The 21127-nt window shown below is 29.5% G+C and overlaps 1 protein-coding gene across 1 annotated transcript in view; it reads right to left on the minus strand.

Annotated features, from left to right (window-relative positions):
- Positions 1 to 855: 855 nt before the first annotated feature.
- LOC142329257 (uncharacterized) overlaps positions 856 to 21127 on the minus strand; it is a 37831-nt gene continuing 17559 nt past the window's right edge. The window contains exons 3-7 of the mRNA XM_075373677.1: positions 20757 to 20960; positions 16627 to 16845; positions 14199 to 14362; positions 7012 to 7301; positions 856 to 4893 (exon numbers count right to left, since the gene is read on the minus strand). Of these exons, the coding sequence (XP_075229792.1) occupies positions 4274 to 4893; positions 7012 to 7301; positions 14199 to 14362; positions 16627 to 16845; positions 20757 to 20960 (1497 nt within the window). The 3' untranslated portion in view covers positions 856 to 4273. The remainder of the gene's footprint in view (positions 4894 to 7011; positions 7302 to 14198; positions 14363 to 16626; positions 16846 to 20756; positions 20961 to 21127) is intronic.

The raw sequence follows: 21127 nt of genomic DNA on the forward strand, positions 1-21127 counted from the left end.
GTTTTGAATGGGTCAATGGATCATTTCCCACAGAAAAGAAAGTTGTCCATACAATAGCACAGGCCTGGCAACGCCTTCAATTTTCCATTTACTGTAGATGGGGAACTAATCCAGGGCAAGAATAGTCCCTGTCTGCAGGAATATTTTGGCAGTGGTTAGTTTTTGAACTATGCTCTGTTGTTTGATAGCTAAACGTTCAAGCTCTCTGTGTTGTCTTATGTTGCAATGTTTTTTGTTTTTTTTTTTTGAATGATTAATTCACCATAAAAGCTCGTAGCTTGAGCATGGGAATATGAAATTGAAATTTTGTGGCGAATGAAAAATGCCATGCCTGACCAGGATTTAAACCAGGGGGGACCTGCAGACGCTACCACTCCGCCACTCGTTTTAATTTTATTGTGATTTTTATCGTAATTTAATGAGCAGCTCTGAGAATGAGGGAAAAGCAGTTACAAAAAGGAGTCATGAACCAAGAAATGTACAGAAGGAATATAATTAATAAGGCCAACAATTTAAGGAAACAGCATGTCAAACTGGACAGGGAAAATCATATTCGCTAAAAAAAAACTAAGTTACGTAAAAACTAATAAGTACCAAAATTAATATGATAACTCATTTAGTAGTAAATCTATATTTACTATACAGATCTTTCTGTAAATATTCAGTTCTTATTTTTGACATACCTGTACAATATGAACAATAACAATTTATAAAACATTATTCCAATGGATTACTTCCTCAGTATTAAGATTTTCTAACCAAAATCAATTGATTTTTGTTAAAAAAATGAAATATTTTGATATTAAAAGTTAAAACAAAAATAGAACTAAGTGACAAAATCTAAATTTTCATTAAAAAAAACACAAAAGAAAAATAACACAGACTAGGATTTTTTAAACAAAGTAAATCACTAAAATGAATTTAAACAAAAGATAAGTAAGTATTGTTATATAACTCAGAATTTCAAATCTAATATTAACTCTATAGCTTCATAAATCTAAAAACACTCAATTTTGAAATTTTTATGCCAAATGTTGTTAGCTTCATAAATTCATGTTATTTATATAAGTTTACTCAATCACTAACAAGAAAGGCTACTCATTTTTAAGAAGAATAGTCATGAGTTATGAAACGTGGGTTAATCGCTATGAGTCAGAATTGAAATGCCAGATTATAGAGTGGAAACACCCAGGATCCTTGATGAAGAAAAAATTCAAGACTGAGCCATCAGCAGGAAAGGTTATGCTAACCATTTTTTGGACACAAAAGGACCAATACTGGAAGACTTCAAGGAAAAGGGGACTATGATCAACAACATGAGTTAGAGTGAAATACTGAAAAACAAGCTGAAGCCAACAATTTGTAACAAACACTGAAATCTATTATCAAAGAAAGTGTTGCTGCATAACAATGTCCACCCCCACATGCTCGCCACACTGTGCAAATCATCAAGTTGAATTTTAAGGTACTGGAACACCTTCCCTATAGCCCAGATCTTGCTCCCTATGACTTTCATCTGTTCTGCAAGGATGCGTTGCGAGGTGATTAATTTTCCATATGATTTAGATGAACAGAAAGTGTGTAAAAGTGGCTTCATTACCAAACAAAAATCTTCTTGGAAGGCATAAGCAAGCTTGTGGATTGCTGAACCAAGTGCATCGACAAGGGAAGTTACTATGTAGAAGAATGATGTACATGTTGGAACCCCAACCTTTGTGTAAATAAATTGTATGATGAGAAGTGTAATTTTTGACTTCCCCTTGTACCTAGGGATTGATATGACTGTGAAATGGAAGCAGCACATTGAAAATATGACACAGAAACTAAGATATTTAATTTATATTTTTTTTAAACTGACTAAATATTAAAATGTTAAGATTTTATTATCCATACATTATGGATTATATAATAGTAGAGCAAACTATGGGAAAATGACATGGGGATTAGAGTATAAAAATGCACTTATGCTTTTATTAAATTTACAAAATAGTCCTGTCCTGTTAAATTAATAAGGAAAAATACAAAACCAACGTACAAACCATTCAATCTACATCAAAGTTATGTTTTATCATTTCTTACGCATAATTATACAAACAGTTACAAAATAAATATAAAAATTCAAAGAGTAATACCAGTAAGTCACTGGTATTACCAAAAGTAAACATAAATGTAGGCAAAAAGGCCGTAATCTAATATTCAATGCATATTCTTTTAAAATAAACTTCCAGAAATTCTTATGAATTTGAATGGAAAAATGAAACTATTATACCAAATTAAAAAACTGGATATATGATAAAATGTAAATTTAAGATATGTACAAGAACTATAAATAATTTAAACTTAACATTTATTAAAAGAAATATGATTGTGAGCATTTAGATTTAAGTTCCAAGTACACACAAGTTTAATTATGAAATTTCAATTAATATGTAATCAGGTCTGCACACAAGTAAATAATATCTCATGAAGAACTAGCCTTATTATAATAATAGCTTGTATTATAATACAATGATTCTGGTTATTAATGATCGGTATTATAATAATACCTGACAAATAAATAGTACGGTGGTCGGCTGATAAATTTTGCACACTAGCGTGCTACACGGAGACAAAAGGTACTGTCGAGTTGGGCATGGAAGCAAATGATATCTAAAATCTCCCTCTACAAACATACGATAATGCACTGAAATTTGTTTACTGGTTTGTTTTCAGTAGCAGTTAAAATGGAGTCGAGTATAGTCAATATGTCAACACGGTTAAAACAGCACACAGCGATCGAATTTTCAATAGCAGAAAATGTGAATCATATGAATATTTTTCATTATTTAAAAGGTGTTTATAGTAGTGAAACTGTTTCACATTCGCGAAATTTCGCGAATGTGAAGGTGGTAAAGCAACAATTGAGTACGCACCTCACAGCAGATGACCAGTTTCAGTGACTGATGAGAAATATTGAAAGGAAGTGGAAGATCGAGTTCAAAGTGACCAGTGAATCACCCAGCAACACATCGGTATTCAGTTAGGCATAACTAAAGAATGAGTAGGCCATATTATTGATCAATTGGGTTACCGTAAAATCTGTGCACAATGGGTACTGCGCAATCTGACAAACAAACACAAGTAGCGTCGTGTTGAATGTTGCAAAGAACTTTTTCAGTGCTATTATGCCGAACGAAACGACTTCCTTTTCAATACTGTGACAACAAAAATTCTATTAAAAAACTTCTCAGGACTTAGGGTTTTTTATTTTTCTTAGGTCTAAAAGGGATAGAGAAGGCAAAGAAGAAAAACCAATAGATATTTTACTAAAACAATGTAAATCAAGGGGTACAAGTGAAACTTGTTATTACATGATCGGTAACTACAGGTTAATGACTTCATTTTGAAGTTTGAAACTTTTAACTAAAAAAGACACTTAAGTACTCAATATAATAAAAATTTAAAAAAATTTATTTAACAGTACCTAAAATGTTGAATTCAAGAATATCTTTGAATTCAATTATCTCAAAATTAACTTGTCACTAGTACCCCTTGGCTTCTGGGGTCCTCATATGATTTTTAAACCTGCAGAAAAAGAACCTGATACACACATGATAAGATAAAAATTCTGATATCACTCACAGACAAAAAAACGAAAAGAAGACTGTAAATGATAAAATCTAAACAAGAATTACATCACAACAAAGTTGAGTTAGCTGGATCTGAAATGAAAGAAAATGAAAAAAAAGAATAACATTAAGGGAGCAAAATTACCCCTTCATTCATCCTGACCCCATAGGGGAAGACACCCTCCATGTGATGGTTTCAGTTGCCACTTCGCCCCCTCTGTACCTAGCCCCTATAGGCTTTACCAGAAGTCATCTTCAGTACCTCGGTAATGAAATCTTTCAGTCAACTCTCAGCCAGCATGCCACCGATGCGAATGCCACAAGCAACATTCTCATTGGTATCGTACAAACTAATTGAAATGCTGATATGCTACTGTACATTCATCTCTGTGAAAAAGACAACAAGAATCAATTCCACTTGTCACTTTATTTAGTAACCATTGCTACTATAAAAATCATTGCTAGAATAAAAATCAAGTACCATTGCTAGAATAAAAATCAATTATATAATATAGCATAATAGCAAAATTAGTAGGTTATACTAATAATTATTATTAAAAAATTGAATGAAAACATAGTAGATTCTCTTTTAAAGGAATTCCTGTTAAGGTTCAATGGAAGTAATCCATGTAGAATAGAGTACAATACAATACTAAGACAGACTATCACGTGGTTTGATTTAGTCGGCGATAAGTTTCAATTATCTGATTTGTCGTGGCAGAATCAGGGGTACATACATACGTCGTAGCACCAGAGGTAGCTGCCACTTGGAATACTGGTGTTGGCACAGTACTACTAGTAGTTGAACCCGAGTGAAGTACATTTGGTGGCAGGATCGCAGCTGTATTAACGGTTGTTAAACCAGAAGGTTCACTAGAATTATTCTGTTCATTATTTGAAGGCATATTATTATTTGTCGCTGCATTTCTGTTACGGTGTCTTGATCTGTGCGTTATAAGGTACTGTTTTACCATAAATCCTTTATTACAAATATCACATCGATACGGTAAAGTATCATCCGGTGAATCTGTCGGTGTGTGAGTAGCTTTATGTATTTGATAATAATGTCTTACTACAAAGGATTTACCACACACATCACAAATGTAAGGACCAGCAATACCATGCGTTTTACGATGCTTATGTAAATTATCTTTACGACTAAATGACTTACCACACATATCACATGAATGCATTTTTTGTCCTGTATGTGAAACAGAATGTCGAACTAGATGTTCTTTTCTGCTGAATGACTTCATACAAGTGCTACACGTATATGGCCGCTCACCTAGAAAAAATATAATCCCCAGTAACTTTGAAGGTACTACAAAAATAATCTTAAAGTTTATTTCAGAATAAATTAAAATGGACTAAAAAAAAGAAAACATCAAAAGCACTATCTAAATCACTATTAGCATTTAATGACTTGATTTACATAATAAACTGAACTGCATAGGGTTAAATGCACCTGATAAATTTATTTATATCTTCCTTTAATCAGCTGTATAAAAAACATAAATAGAAATGCTCAATAGGTAAAAAAAAAAACAAATGCATAGTTAACTTGTTTAATAGTCATTATCAATAAATACAAGGAAATAGCAAAAGAATTTAATTATGCTTATGCATTTACTAATTACTCTGTATCTATTGATGGTCATGGATTAACAACCAAACTACACATCTAGTTTTAAACTTTTATTTTCTTTGTTACCTGTTTTCAGGCATTTTTTAACTACTTTTTTCAGAATGATTTAGCAAAGCTATTTCTTTTTTTTATATATAAATAAATAATTAATAATATTTCTATTAAGGCTCCTGACAGACAATGGTGCAATGTTGAAAGCACTCTACCATCTCTAATTTTATCTAAAAGTTAAACTGCACTTCGGAATATTAAAAATAATTACTAATGTTTAAACATTAACAACACTGAATATGTTTTTCATCAATAATCTCATATGTATCACAACCTTCAAAATTGATACAAGTTCTATAATTTAAATACTAAACTTCTTTTAATAATAAAACTTCTATAAGAATATTTACAACAGCGGTTGTGGAAGTAAGACTAAATCATCACAAGATTAATGTATACAGGCTGAATAATATATCAATCCATAATTTCCTTAACAGGCAAGCAGAATTTTATTTGATTTTTATCAAAGAAAAAAAATAATTGTAATCTTTTAACTGTTTTTTCAACCCTCCAAAACCAACCTCTGCTCAGATGTAGCTCTGAGGAGCTAAGTCCTTATGGATGATGTCAATAATACTTAAGGATCAAGCATTGACTTTATGTTACTCTTTAATTAAAAACACCTTCTATAGATACAGTAAGATAATGAAGAACTCTTTCTTATACTGAGTATATGACTGCTTATTTCATATCATAAACAAACAGATCAAGATTTCATTATCAGCTATGATTATTAAGATAAAGTTTAAATCATTTTTTTGTTTGTCATCTCTAAACAATTCTTAAGAATCTGTTATTTCTCCTTATAGAGAAGCCATGTATATTTTTAGTATGAGTAGTCAGATGTTGAAATTATTTGGTAAGACATGCTGAATCTAAATAAAGTAATGTCACAAGCATCAGGGAGCCTCTTATTATAACTTCCAAGGTCTGTTTTTCAGCTACGGACATAATTTCACAATATACAGATAGAAAGTCAACCTGAATCATCATAGATGTTACAATTTTAAATTAGTTATTATATATATTGATTATGTTTGTATTACCAAAATTATCATTATAAAACCCCAGTTTCATATTCTGTTTACAGTGTGGTTTCCACAGTTTAAGCCCAAACTCAAACCCACCGGGTTGGTCTAGTGGTGAACGTGTATTCCCAAATCAGCTGATTTGGAAGTCGAGAGTTCCAGCGTTCAAGTCCTAGTAAAGCCAGCTATTTTTACACGGACTTGAATACTAGATCGTGGATACCGGTGTTCTTTGGTGGTTGGGTTTCAATTAACCACACATCTCAGGTATGGTCGAACTGAAAATGTACAAGACTACACTTCATTCACACTCATACATATCATCCTCATTCATTCTCTGAAGTATTATCTAAACGGTAGTTACCAGAGGCTAAACAGGAAAAAGAAAAGAAAGAAAGCCCAAACTCAAACATAATAAACACACACTGTTCTTTTACATCTATTACTCTCAAAGAAAAAAATTCACTAAAAGATGTTTGACATAAAAGCAGGCATCAATTATGAACACACTCAACAAGTGTTGCTGCTGGAACTCTGCCCTACAGATCATGCAGTAGTGCCATCAAATATTATAACTTTGAAGTAATTAAGTAATAAAAACTACACACATTTAAAGAAGAAGCCAAAAATATTCATTATATAATTAAACAATTATTTAATCATAATAAATATAACTGACCTGTATGCAATTTACGGTGTTGAAATAAATGTTCTTTTCTTTTAAAAGGTTTACCACAAATATCACAACTGATAGAATTTGTTTTATCATCCATCCCGTTAGCAGAAGATTGATTAGAGTCAATAGAAGCCTTACAGTTACCAACATGATTGGCAAGTTCTTCAGCAGAACTAAGTTCTTGACCACAACTATCACACATAGCGATATGAAGGCCATCAGGGTCGGTGAAAGATTCCACCATAGTGACTGTTTTCATTCTTAAGAACTCACCTATTTGTGCGATTGATGATCTAAAAAATCATTTAAAAATTAATTATTTTTTACCCAGATATTTTTCTTTTAACTAATAATGTTTTTTATTAAAACTATTAAATTTTATACAATTTTATACTATTAAATTTTAATTTAAGGTTTTCTTTAAAATTACATTAAAGAAGTTATAATATCAAAAGTAGTAATAAATAATACTGACTTGTGATCGGTATATAATAATTTAGGTGCAGGGAAAACAATTTATTAAAAAATTTCAGGAAAGACAAAAATTAAAGCAAATAAAACTTAAAACAATCTTTATATATGAAACAAACTTTGAAATTCTGTATAAGGATTCTATCAAGATTACAAGTAGTAACCGTAATCAGAAAAATACATTGTAGCGAGTTAAATAAATGAAGCAACTCAATTAAATTAGCAAGCAATCATGCACACAACTAAACATCATGAATTCAAAAACTGCTCTTCATCCAATACATATTTGTAACCTGGATTAAATACAGCAAATAGATCAAATTGATCTCAGAAAATTGAGATCACGACAACTAATTGCACTGTAATTTGTTGTTATTACTAAACATTATAAGTAAAAAATTATTAATTAGTAATAAAAAAAAATAGTTAAAATATTACCTATTTTGTAAATGGTAATTTTTATCTATGATTTAGAGTAAATTTTTTTACTTCCTTGTACGAAGTAAAGGAAGTATAGTAATCGCGAAAAATTTCAGTTTCCTGATTTCAACAGAAATGTCCATTTTGACCATCCCTGAATCCATTTTGACTAGTTTCAGTGTGACATCACTGTACGTATGTATGTATCTCGCGTAACTCAAGAACGATTAGCCATAGGATGTTGAAAATTTGGATTTAGGACTTTTTCTTAACTGCAGTAATAAGCCCTCATTGAGAGTTCAACAATATATCATAAGTGGTATTTATTTTCATAGGTTCCAGAGTTACAGCCACATAAAATTTTAATTAATGAAGTATTTGGATCTCAGAAGGGGAAGGCACATTGGTTCGAATCAGACTTCATCTTTTCTTTTTTTTTTTTTAATTTTTTTTAAAACTTTTTCTTTTTTAATTTAAATATATTGATTTATTAATAATTATTAACCCGTGACTGTAAAAACCTTTTTATAATAATTAATAATTCAATAACAATAAGTTATTAATGAAATAAAATTTTATGTACTTTTAAAAATGTGTATATGCAACAGATTTGGTTAAACACCTGAATGTCTAATATTAATTGAAAATTATAATTCAGATTGTATTATTTTTGGGTTTTCTTGTTTAATTTTATATAACTATTCTGGAATATGTTTTATTTTATCTACATTAAAGTTAACTACAGAGTGGCTTAAAAATAGATCCTCATAAGAACAGTACATACATAGAGACATACATAATTCTTATTAAAATCTTTAATAAATTGCAAAAAATTCTTATCTTTTAGTTCATTACGCCTCTGATATTATCGAACAATATTCTCCCTAAGTCGGAGTTGATCATCATTTTGATTATTTGTTTTTTGTTGTCAATCATTTATTCAATCTTTGGTTTGATATAAATCTTCTGATCTTAATTTGTATAAATATTCTCTAGTTTTCAAATTTTCTCTCTCTTTATATTCATCATCCTCTCTTAATCTTTTTATTTTTTCCTTGGTCTTAACATTTTCTTCCTCTTTATATTTATCATCTTCTCTTAATGTTTTTATTCTTTCTTTGCTTGCAACATTTTCTTTCTGTTTATTTTTTTCTGGTTTGCACATTTTCTTTCTTTGGTTTTAACATTTTCTGATCTAGCAGTAAAAGTAATAAAGGGACTTTTTACTCTATCCTAATATTTCATGTAAGACTGTTGAATTAATAATTATATAAATATTTGATGTTAATAAAAACTAATATTTCAGCAATTATATAACTGTACATTTAATTAAAGAATTGGAGGGACTTATTTCACTTCCAAATGAATTTAGTTTAAATGAAGTGCAGCAAAAATGTGTATATGTAATTTAATAGGCATACAAGGAAGTTATGTGGTGTCCACATCAGATTTTTTTTAATAACATAAATAAAAAACTCTAAAACTTATGCATATCTGCACAGGCAAATAAATGTGGCCATGTAGATATGGGTTCTAAAACAAGAAAAACAATCTGTGTACACTGAAGTAAAAAATATAGAGTCAAGTAAAATAATATTACATTATTTTAGCAACAAGACAGCATATAAAAAAAATCAGAAAATGAGGAGAAATTATTAGGCATAGGACAAACTGACAACTCGGCTCAAGTTTCCACTAAGCTATCTTTCTGATTTCGTTCTGGCCAGTCAGTAATCCTCTGTTGATACGAAAGCGAGTTAAATTATTTATTTCTGAAATATTTTGTTGTACATTAAGGAACAGTTATTCCTATTCAACATATTACCACTATGTTAACATTTATTAAATCTATGAGTCTTGTAACTGACACAACCTGCTCTCACACATATATGTATGAATAATCTTAGTCACTAGATATTTACTATTTTTTAAATTAATAAACTCTATTTTTAAAACCACAAAGTAATGTTTACTTGACAAGTTCTTCAGCACTATGTTAGCAAATGCATATACAGGAAACAATATCATACGTGTTTACTTTTAAAAAAATAATGAAGAAAGGTATACTGAAAAAAAAAAAAAAAATAGAAAAAATATAGTTACAATAACCATGAAAATAGTAATAATAATAATTAAAGTAAATCAAGTTCATTTATAAATGAATTGATCTGGAATTAAAATGAAGAAAGTAAATTTAGAAGGAAATGACAATTCTCAAAAACGTTACGTGAAGGTACAGATTATATAAAAATGAAAGATTACAATATTTACAAGAAATAAAATTTTGTTCACAATTCAGACTGATATTAGTTGTAGCTAGATTGAAGAAACTCTTGAAACTTTTATGAGTGGGTTACTGTAAACAAATTCAAAGACTCAATCTTGTACTGTAGAATTTATCAATCTACTAGCAAAATGATAGATAGGATTGCAGTAGGCAAACCTACTATTTATAACCTAGACCATACCATTTTTATAGATTATACCTACTCGATTTTTGTTAAGTCAAATGACTAAAATTACTAAGGACACTTTAATTATGTTCTTGAATCATTATTAATTTGATGCCCTTTTTTATTTATTTCTCTAAGTCAGTCTCTTAGCCAAACATACCTCTTGCATTTCAATTAGATTCATAATTTTTATTTTCATGTTCCAACAACAACAACTTTACTAACCACCACTTTAACAAAACTGACTGACCCTGGAGCCCCTAATTATGCAGTCCATAAAACTTAGCCTTAATTTTACAAAAATATGTCACAAAATTCTTTCTTCTCACTTACAAACTTCTTCAATTTCTATTCAGTCTTTCTTATATAACTTTCAATATTCTTATGTAAAAGCACATCTAAAAAGTTATTAAGCCACATTTTACTATGTCTACTAATTTCCATATATGAGGTGCGACAATAAAGTAATGAGACTGATTTTTCTTTGCAAGATGTGGCAACCCTGCAGCTTGCATAGGCACACCATCTTTGACCTTGGTCTGTAAGCTACTTCTAATCCAAGCGGCACATTGATGCAACTGCTCAGTCGTGAGTTGTGCTGTAATAAGTGAACACGTGTTTGTGTCTCTTGTCACAGAAATGAAACTGCAAAATATTGCACAACGGTATGCCATTTCTTTGAAAATGCGACGTATGCCATTTCTTTGAAAATGGGTGAAAACGCGACGACAACTTATGGTAAGCTTCAGAAGGCTTTTGGAGAGGAGGTTATGTCAAGAGCTCAAGTTTTTCGGTGGCATAAAATTTTTAGTGAAGGCAGAACGAATGTTGAAGATGAAGACCGCAGTGGACGACCATCAACCTCACGGACAGATGTCAACTTGACCAGGGTGTGTGAAATCGTATGATCTGATCGAAGATTATCCATGAAAATGATTGCAGAAGAACTCAACATCAATCGAGAAACAGTTCGTCTAATATTAACTGAAGATCTTGGTATGAGAAAGATTTGTGCAAAAGTAGTCCCCAAAAATCTCACACAACAGTGAGAAACACGGAAAAATATGGCAGCCGATCTGTTAGAGCAAATGGAAATCAATCCAGATTTGTTGAGCCGTGTTAACACTGGTGATGAAGGTTGGTTTTTTCAATACGATCCAGAGACAAAACGCCAAAGTTCGCAATGGTGCTCAAAGGGATCACACAGACCAAAAAAAGCTCGCATAAAGTCAAAAGTGAAATGTATGCTTGTGTGCTTCTTCGATTCCAAGGGAATTGCTCATAAAAAGTAGGTGCCTCCTGGACAAACAGTTAACCAATATTTCTACAAAGAAATTTTAGGAAGACTTCGTAAACGAGTTCTTCGTGTCCGTGCCAACATTGCTGATAATTGGATTCTGCATCACGATAATGCGCCATCCCATACTGCTCTGTCAGTACAGCAATTTTTAACCTCAAAACAATTTCACTACTACCACAGCCACCTTATTCACCAGATATCGCTCCGTGCGACTTTTTTCTATTTCCAAGAGTCAAAATGGCGGTCATGGGACACCATTTTCAAACAACACAAGATGTCCAAAAAGCTGTGATGAGGGTCTTGGAGGATATTACAGAAGATGAGTTCCAGAAATGTTACTATCAATGGCAGAAGCGCTGGAATAAGTGTGTGCAATCAGAAGGGAACTACTTTGAAGTTGAAGGAGACAACACTAAACATGACTAAAACGGTAAGCAACATTTTTTTCACATCAGTCTCATTACTTTATTGTCGCACCTCGTATTATCATGAACTATACTGTATGTATGAAGATTTTAAAGAATTTTGTTCTAATTCCTAATATATCTTTGATATTAGCAGATTTTTTTTCTGAATAAAAGCCCTCTTGGTTTGTGCAAAATTTCTTTTGATATATTCTATACACTTTGCCCATCCTTTGTAAATTTACAACCTACATCATAAAACTCTATAATTTTGGAATATTCTGTTCTCCAAATTTATTATTATTATTACTCTTCCTTACCCTCCTTACTTTCACATTTCATTATGTTCGTTTTATTGTTGTTTACTTTAAAACTGAATTTATATCCTGGCGATGGATTTATTATTCAACATTTCTTTGTAAATTCATTCCTAGTTCAAAAAAAAAATATATATATATATATATATATACTTTTTGTCAATGAACCTACCTACTGTCATTTATCAATTGAATTATTTCTTAATATTTTCCTCACAGATTAAAAAGTGCAGGGGACAGACTATACCAAAAATTCAGTTCATTTTGTATTCATCTTGCCTTCTTATTCTCTACTCTTATTATAGCTACAAAAGTCTTGCAGAAATATTGCAAGCAGCCCTTCTTTCTCTAGCTCCTATTTTTCTTACAATATCAAACATTCTATTCCAATCCAAATTATCCAACACTTTTTTAAGAGCAGCAAAAATCAATTAGCTGTTTTTCTTCAATCTACCTTCAAAAATAAATTTGAAAGCTAAAATTGTTTCTTGTGTTCCTATTCTTTATCTGAAATTGACTTGGTTTTCATTTTAACACACCTTTTACATAATTTTCTCTCTTCTAAGTTATTCTAGTTATATACGAGTACGAGATTGTTGACTTTTAGTTTAGCAATTTTCACATTAATCTGTTATTGCTTTCTTTGGTACAGTAAAAATAACATTCCTTTAGAAATCTGGAAGTACTTCTCCAGTCTCATAAATGTTACATATCAAGCTGTACAACCAGTTCAGTCCTAATTCTCTCCCAATAGTACAGTACTGACATATCATTAATTCCTACTGCTAAATTTTTGTTTAAATCTTTCAAAGCTCTGTCAAATACAGATTGTAACATACTCTACACAAATCATCTGCATTTTTTCTTCCTCAAGCATCAGATAATTTTTCATCTCAATACAATATTTTTTAATCTATTATTATGTAACTACATCCGATGTATTGGAAATCAAGGATCCAACTAAAAATTTGAAGAGTTTCAGCAATGAAAGAGATTACCTACCCCTGTATTAAAAAACAGAAATAACAGAATATATTTTAATGTTGAAAATAAATTAAAAAATCACAGAAACTTAAGTTTAGAAATGCCTTGTTTTAAAGTTGCAGCTACCAAAACATTTTGCCCTGATTTTTGCTCGTGGTAAAATGCTACACAGAAATCTTGTGGGAACAATTCATGACATAAAATTATTATTTTGTATTTTTTTGGCAAGGGAAAAAATAGATCCCAAACTTTTATCTCAATAGTCCAAGAAATCTGCAGTAAAGCCCGCAAAATTTGAATAAAAAACACTTTTTTTTACGTTTTAAGTAACTCTATTTTGTCAAATTAAGAGTAAAAAAATAAAAATTATAAATCAAATGTATAGTTTAAATTTTAAAAAAGAAAAAAAGATTAAAAACTGAAATTTAAGAAATTTGAATTTATTTTTAAAAAATAAACTAAAACATTAACAGAAGAATTTCAGAAATAAAAAATTGTTTTCATATTTTTAAACAAATCATTTCTGGATGTATTTATATACATGCTTTTTTAATATTTTCATTTATATAACATATCCTGAAATAATTTTTATTTTTTTAAGAAACTGTATTAAATTTTTTAAACAAAATTAATCTGACGTTACAAACAGTAATCAATTTTTTTTATAATTGAAAAAATCCACAAGTTAATAAAAATAAAATGATCATAATTACAATATCCACAACAAATAAACAAAAACATAGCTATACTGTAACAATACATTTATTATTTCTACACACCATTCTAGTCTACTACAAACTAAAATAATGTTCAACAGACAATGAAAGTATACACAATTTACCTCTGCAGGGCATCTTCTGCTCTAAAAAGAGCTGCAGCAGCTGCACTATTGTCTTTATCCTTACCGAATCCAAACTGTACTAGCATTTCTTGACTCTGCTCAAGTGTGATATCTTGATGTATTGAAGATTCATTATCACCACCATCACTGCTTGTCACAGATAACTACCAAAAAATAAAAATATTAAATATTTTATTGGAAACAACAATTAATAGAATACTGAATATACAAACTAAACCAAAGTAATATCTGTCAAGGTAAATCCAATAACTTAAGATGCTCAGGACATTACTGGATATTTTTTATCTTATTCAAAGTATAATTATAATTTTAGGATATTAATACACTTGATGTCTAAGTGAGAAAAAGCTCAAAATGTGAAACTTCAGTAAAAAATATTCTCTAGCAGATATATTTAATCTTTCTTAACAAATACAGGTTTTTTTTTAATTTTTATTTACTTAAATTGAAAAAATTGTTGCATTCCCATGTTTTGCAGATGGTTTTATTTTTATAAGTTTACATCTAGTAATTCTAAATTTTAAAAATGAGACCCTGATTTAAAAAAGGAGATTAATTTGGAAGTGGAGTTAACCTGAAGCAAGTCATTTATAATTTTTGATTACCTAAAGTGCTATTACATTTCATTTGTATCATATTTTGAACTATGTTGAAAAATCCATTTGTTTTTAATAATTATGCCTTAATATTTTTTAATTTTTACGTAACTCATTAGTGATTTAATAGTGATCAGTACTTAATCTGATGAATTGTTTTGTTTAAAGAAAAATTATTAAATTCAAAATGTGTGAAAGAAACAACTTCACTGCTAGGATGCTTAAACATAAAATATGGAGTATATAAAAATAATATTTTAATATGTTCAAATACAATTTCAAAACCAATAATTAGATAAAAAGGTAAACAAATAAATGATGAGCCCTTTAATATACACTAACTTTATGCTCTTTAGCTTCTATAAATATTTTTAATCAAAAATTAAGTACAAGTTATTAATCATATTTTATCAAGATGACAACTATGCTTCTTTTGATAGTACAAGATTTTTAGCATTGCAAATAAACAACTGTATAGTAAGATGAGAGAGAAAACTTAAATCATGAACCTATGCAAGATGTGAAAACAGTACTGAGTAGTTAGTAAAGGTATCATTAGGTGAAAATACATCCCAGCTTGATGATATTTAATTAACAGTTAGTTGACAGCAGAAATACGTAAGTTTATCTGTTTAAAAATGGCAACTATGCTAAGGGAAGGGGTACATTTTAGAAGAACTTACTACTGTAACTTTTCTGTGAGGAAATCAATTTCCTACAAAGGATATTTATAAACAAATTTTACCTATTTATTTTAAATAATATCTTTCACATAAAGAGGTGAAGTATTGGGTCAATAAATTCACTCAAAGATACTAAAAAGTTTGTCATGTTCAGATTATGGCTAAACAAATGTGCAGTAGACCTGTCCATAGCTATAGCTAAATGGATAATATGTAGAAATGGAACTTCAACTGGAATTTTACATGATTTATCCAACATGATTATTTATATTTTCAAAAAGTATGCTCAAAATAAGTATTTCTGACTGAGGGACACAAAATGATTCAAATGTATCTAAGCTTGGAACATCTTTCTTAATATTTTAATAAATGAAATGCTGAACAGAACTGTTATTGGAAATAAATCATGTCTGAATTAATCTATTCAAATAGAAGTATATTTCACAGCAATGGAAAACATTTTTACATAAATATGTAACAAATTATATCATACTCTCAGCCAGTAAGATAAAACTTAACGTGTACTGGCATTCTCAAGAACTGCTAGCCCATTTACACAAGCGAGATGAAAATGTGAATGCTGAACAATCTGTGATTTTCTGTTGATGCTTCAGACCACAATTAAAACAAAATATCCAGGCTTATTGACTTGAGGGATATACTTTACATGACATGCATCTTTATTTAATAATCGTGTAACTATATTAACCAAAAAGAAAATTGAAGAATTGGGGTGGCAACTTCTTCACAGGTTAGTTTGACCCAAAAACCTTTCACCTATTTGCTACTCTACAAACTCACCTGAAGAGATAGCATTTCATGGATGATGATGATGATGCTGAACACAGAGTTTAAATGAGGCTACGACTGCAGCTCAAAGAATTTTATAATTTTATAATTTTAATGTGTTAAAAAATAAAAAATATTTTCAACTTAAATGACTCAGAAATATTCTTTTACAAGACTTATCTAATCTCTAATTAACATTTCCCTTGCAAATATTCCCTGAGAATTCAGATTTCTATAATTGAATCCACCAGAAAGTTATTTAGGTTGAAACAAACTGACAATTGATGAGACCAAATATAAAATTATACAGTTATATTTATAGTAAATACAGTAACTAACCTGTTGTGTACTATCATCCTTAATAACAGATTTAGGATCAGAGAAATCAGTTTGTGTAGCATCTTCTGCTTGAGCAATAAGAGCAGCAGTAGTATTACTATCACTTGTATTGTTATTGTTATGGTGATCACTGTTATTATTGTTTTCTGAAGTGTTACAATTCTGATATGTATACCTAGTTTCAATTATAGAATCTGTGACAGCAACAGATTGATCTACCTGTAAGATTAAAATGGAAAATTAGTACAAATAAGCACACTAATCAAACGAAAAATTAATACAAATTAAGACAATCTCTGCTACTACCTAAAACAAACAGCCAAATTCACAACTCTTTGAAAACACTGAGAATCAACTATAACTCTTATCTGTAGGGTCACTTCAGCAATGAGTGATTTTTATTTTTTTTATATATAAGCACAACTTAATAAAGAAAAGTAACATTTTGAAATTTAGCAAACATAGAAAATTCAAAAATTTTGACAACAAATTTCCTTACACCAAATTTACTTTAAAATTTTTCATTTCAAGAATGAAATTTTAAGCAAAATTATTCTTGCCTAAATCCCTAAACAGATTTGTTAAAATATATTTACAAAAAATGTATTAGTATTAAATGAAAAAAAAAAGAAGATCTTTATATATACTTTAACCCTCAATACTAAAAATAATGCTCTAAAACCCTTTGTTTTATAATTAAAATCTCATTCATACTGCAGCAGCTGAACGAAGCTTGAACTCGTACATTCATAATAATTTCAAACAGTACAATACTGGCTATATCTGCTACTAAATTGGTTTATATCTGTCTAAGTCTCACAATTTTGTGATTATAAAGGATCAAAGTCATATTATCTTAAATAAAAGCAGCAATTGCCACAAATTTTTTAATGAAGTGAGTTTTATTTTTAGAATATAGTATAAAAGATTACATGCTAAACAACAAGCTATTTGTTTACAATGTAGATTACATAAATAATTTGGATATTTTTCCTTTATTTCCGATTATAATGTTAACTCTGCATGAAAAATTGTTAATATGGAAAGATATAATTAAAACTAAATTTTTTTCTAATAATGTACGAAAAAATGAAAAAAAAACCTCATTGGTTTGCAGAATTTTGAATTTGCATCACATATGCAGATCATTGTATTGTTTATAGTTTGGAAAAGATAAATATTTAATGTATAGGCAATGCTAGAATTCTAGTAAACTAATAGAATTTTAAGAAGTTATTCATAAATTTGACCAAGTACGAGATAACAAAAAAGAGGCAAATGCAATATCAGGAATCAAGACTCATTTTATAAGCAAGAGAAACTCAATTTTATAAAATGGAGAAAATCTCAGTTTATGTTTATTTTGTAAGATGTGCAACAAATATTTTCAACAGAAATTCAGCTTTTAACTAAAACAAAGTATAATTACCATAACCACATTTACACTAAATGCAATAATTAACTGATTTTTTTAAAATTTTTAATAAAATTTTAAGAAACACAATGTTTAACATTTAAGTGTATTATATATTGAGTATATGGTTAACTTACTCAGTAATAACTGTGTTTCTAAATACAACAAATATTTTATGACTTGAAGACAGTCATACGCTGCCAACTAAAATGAATTATTTTAAAAATATTATTTCAAACAAATAATTACTGAATATTCTCATTTACATAATATTTAATGTTTAGTATTTTTGTGTAAATGCCAATTTTTAATATATATTTTACAAATATGTTTATTTCTTAACTTTTGTGCATGCATATGTGATTAAGTGGTTTAGTATTATTTTTTAATGGTGAGTTATTTTTTCAATTAGAAGAAATTTTACTTTTGTAAGTTTTAATAATGATGGGTCTAGTCTTAGAAATATGCAAAACAGTTACATGCTTAGGCATTAATTATTTTACTTATCCCAGTTCTTTCAGAAACAAAACTTTATGACATTATGTTCAGCTATTAGCTGAAAATAATCCTGATGTAAAAAAAAACATTTATTTGGAGGTAATGCGGCATTGATTCTGCAGCTAGATAGTTCAACTGCTCATCATTTCAATGACAGTAGGGTCATTCATACTTCCATGCTCAGGTCGCATGCACAAAAACACAAAATAAAAAATGAAAATGCATACGAAATTGCCAATTTTATGTAGACTGCAAAGTCATGCAAGCAGGGTATAGCAACTGGTGAATAAATAACACAATAAAGAGCTACACTACTTTTGAGGGTTTCAAACAAAAAAATATTTAATCTATTTTAAATAGTTAAATCACTGAATCCTGTGAATGCATTACACATGCCTACCAGAACCTACACCAGATATCCTAACCGATACTGATGTCTATCTTGGTAGACTCTAATATTTTTATTAAAATATAAGAAAGTGCATGGTATTGGGGTGTCTCTTACTAATCTCCCAGCTTAAAAAATGGTTTTTGAATTTTTTAATCCTGAAATAATCTCTATCACAATTTAAAACCAACTTATATATCTCTATATAGAAGTTAATAGCTCATAGTTCACATGTGAAAATGAAGAAAATTTATGAGAATTTTATTGTTTTGAGATGTTTTTCTATTATTACGTTATGCATGAATTTTACAAGAAATTCTTTCTTCGGTGTATTTATCATTAAAAATGAATGACTTTAAAAATTTAGAAGAGTTACAATCCATTCTAAATAATTCTGGGTCAAAAATGACAGCAATTCTGACTCTATATACTGTTTACTGTAAAATTCACTGTTTAACAAGTGGTTATGCCATCCAATATAAACAAAACATTTTCATTCAGAAAAAATTGCTTTTGTGCTTTTGATATTCTTCCTCAAATTCTACTGTTCCTGATATATAAAATATTTGCTATAAGAAATTCAATTTGTAAAATATTAATAAACTTATAAAAAATGGAAATTATGTTATCTTTAAAAATAAAATTAGCAAGAAAATTTGTTCCAAAATTTGATACCATTAGAGTTAAATCTAATAATTTTCTACATTAAATATCATTATAATTGCCCAGGATTTATGCTTCTTTTATTTTCCTGTTTAGCCTCTGGTAACTACCGTTTAGATAATTCTTCTGAGGATGAATGAGGATGATATGTATGAGTGTAAATGAAGTGTAGTCTTGTAAATTCTCAGTTCGACCATCCCTGAGATGTGTGGTTAATTGAAACCCAACCACCAAAGAACACCGGTATCCACGATCTAGTATTCAAATCCATGTAAAAATAACTGACTTTACTAGGACTTGAACGCTGGAACTCTCGACTTCCAAATCAGCTGATTTGGGAAGACGCGTTCACCACTAGACCAACCCGATGGGTTCAGGATTTATGCTAGAAGACCTGTGATACACTGTACACTCTAATGTGTTAAAATATATTTTTAACACACAAGGCTAATCAGAATTATTTAGAAAATGCCTCCTGAAAATTAAACTGATATTCACAGCTTCTTTGTAAAGCAACTTTTTTATCTGACACAATTTTTTTTAAACACTGAAATCAAAAACTTGGCGAAATCTTGGTGGTATCAATTAAAGTAGGCTTAGAAATGTAAAAGTTAAATTAGGGCAAACATTTAAAAATTCCAGAAATATTTTTCACAATAAAGATGTAAATCTTTTATGGTCTTTAATTTTTAAGAATTACTGGTTAAAATACATCCTAAGCATATATCCTAAAGGAAGACATGCCTTGTGATAATTCCAGTTATCACACCAGAGTTCTATTCCTAGCACTTATGGGCTTCACTTAAACAAATGATGCCAATAACTAAATTAACTACAATAAACTATGTCCATGGAAAGGGAAACCTTTTTCATATTCAATTAATCAAAGCAATTCTACTAATATGTCACCAATTCCTATTTTTTCATTAAGACTAATAATCTAAATCAAAGCACTGCACTGATTGTATATCTGCGCCAGCAATCGTCTGAAATCAGTATATCTACTCTAGCACTTAACTTAAGAAACCTTCCATTATTTGCTACTTATTACCTTCAGAAAGTGTAATCTTGTCTCAAGACATACAGTAGTTCTTTTTACATTATAAACAGACCAATAAAATATCAGTTTCAAAATTGCATATAACTGTAAAAGTAAGTATATTTTACCTCAATTTGATCCTTAAAATCAGTCTCCGTATCACCTTGACTAACAATCTGTATCGCAGGTAATGTTTCCACAGTAACAGGTTGTACAACTGGTACTGGTGTTACAGTAGCTATTTTAATTTGTCCATGATTCTGGTTATGCTCCAACAGCTTTGATTCAGTATGAGATACTTTCTTCTTTACAGGTTCATCTTTAACATATACCTATTAAAAAAACAAAAATGTCTATAAATGGCTTTTTAAATGGGATATCATTTTATTGCAAGATTTAGCAAAAAAAAGACATCATGAAAAAATATTAAATATTCAGGACCAGACATAATTATGCTTTGATTTGCCTACCAAGTGTTAAGAATACACCAAATTTAACA

Source organism: Lycorma delicatula, chromosome 8 (genome assembly GCF_047948215.1).
Source record: "Lycorma delicatula isolate Av1 chromosome 8, ASM4794821v1, whole genome shotgun sequence".
In the NCBI taxonomy this organism is placed as follows: Eukaryota; Metazoa; Arthropoda; class Insecta; order Hemiptera; family Fulgoridae; genus Lycorma; species Lycorma delicatula.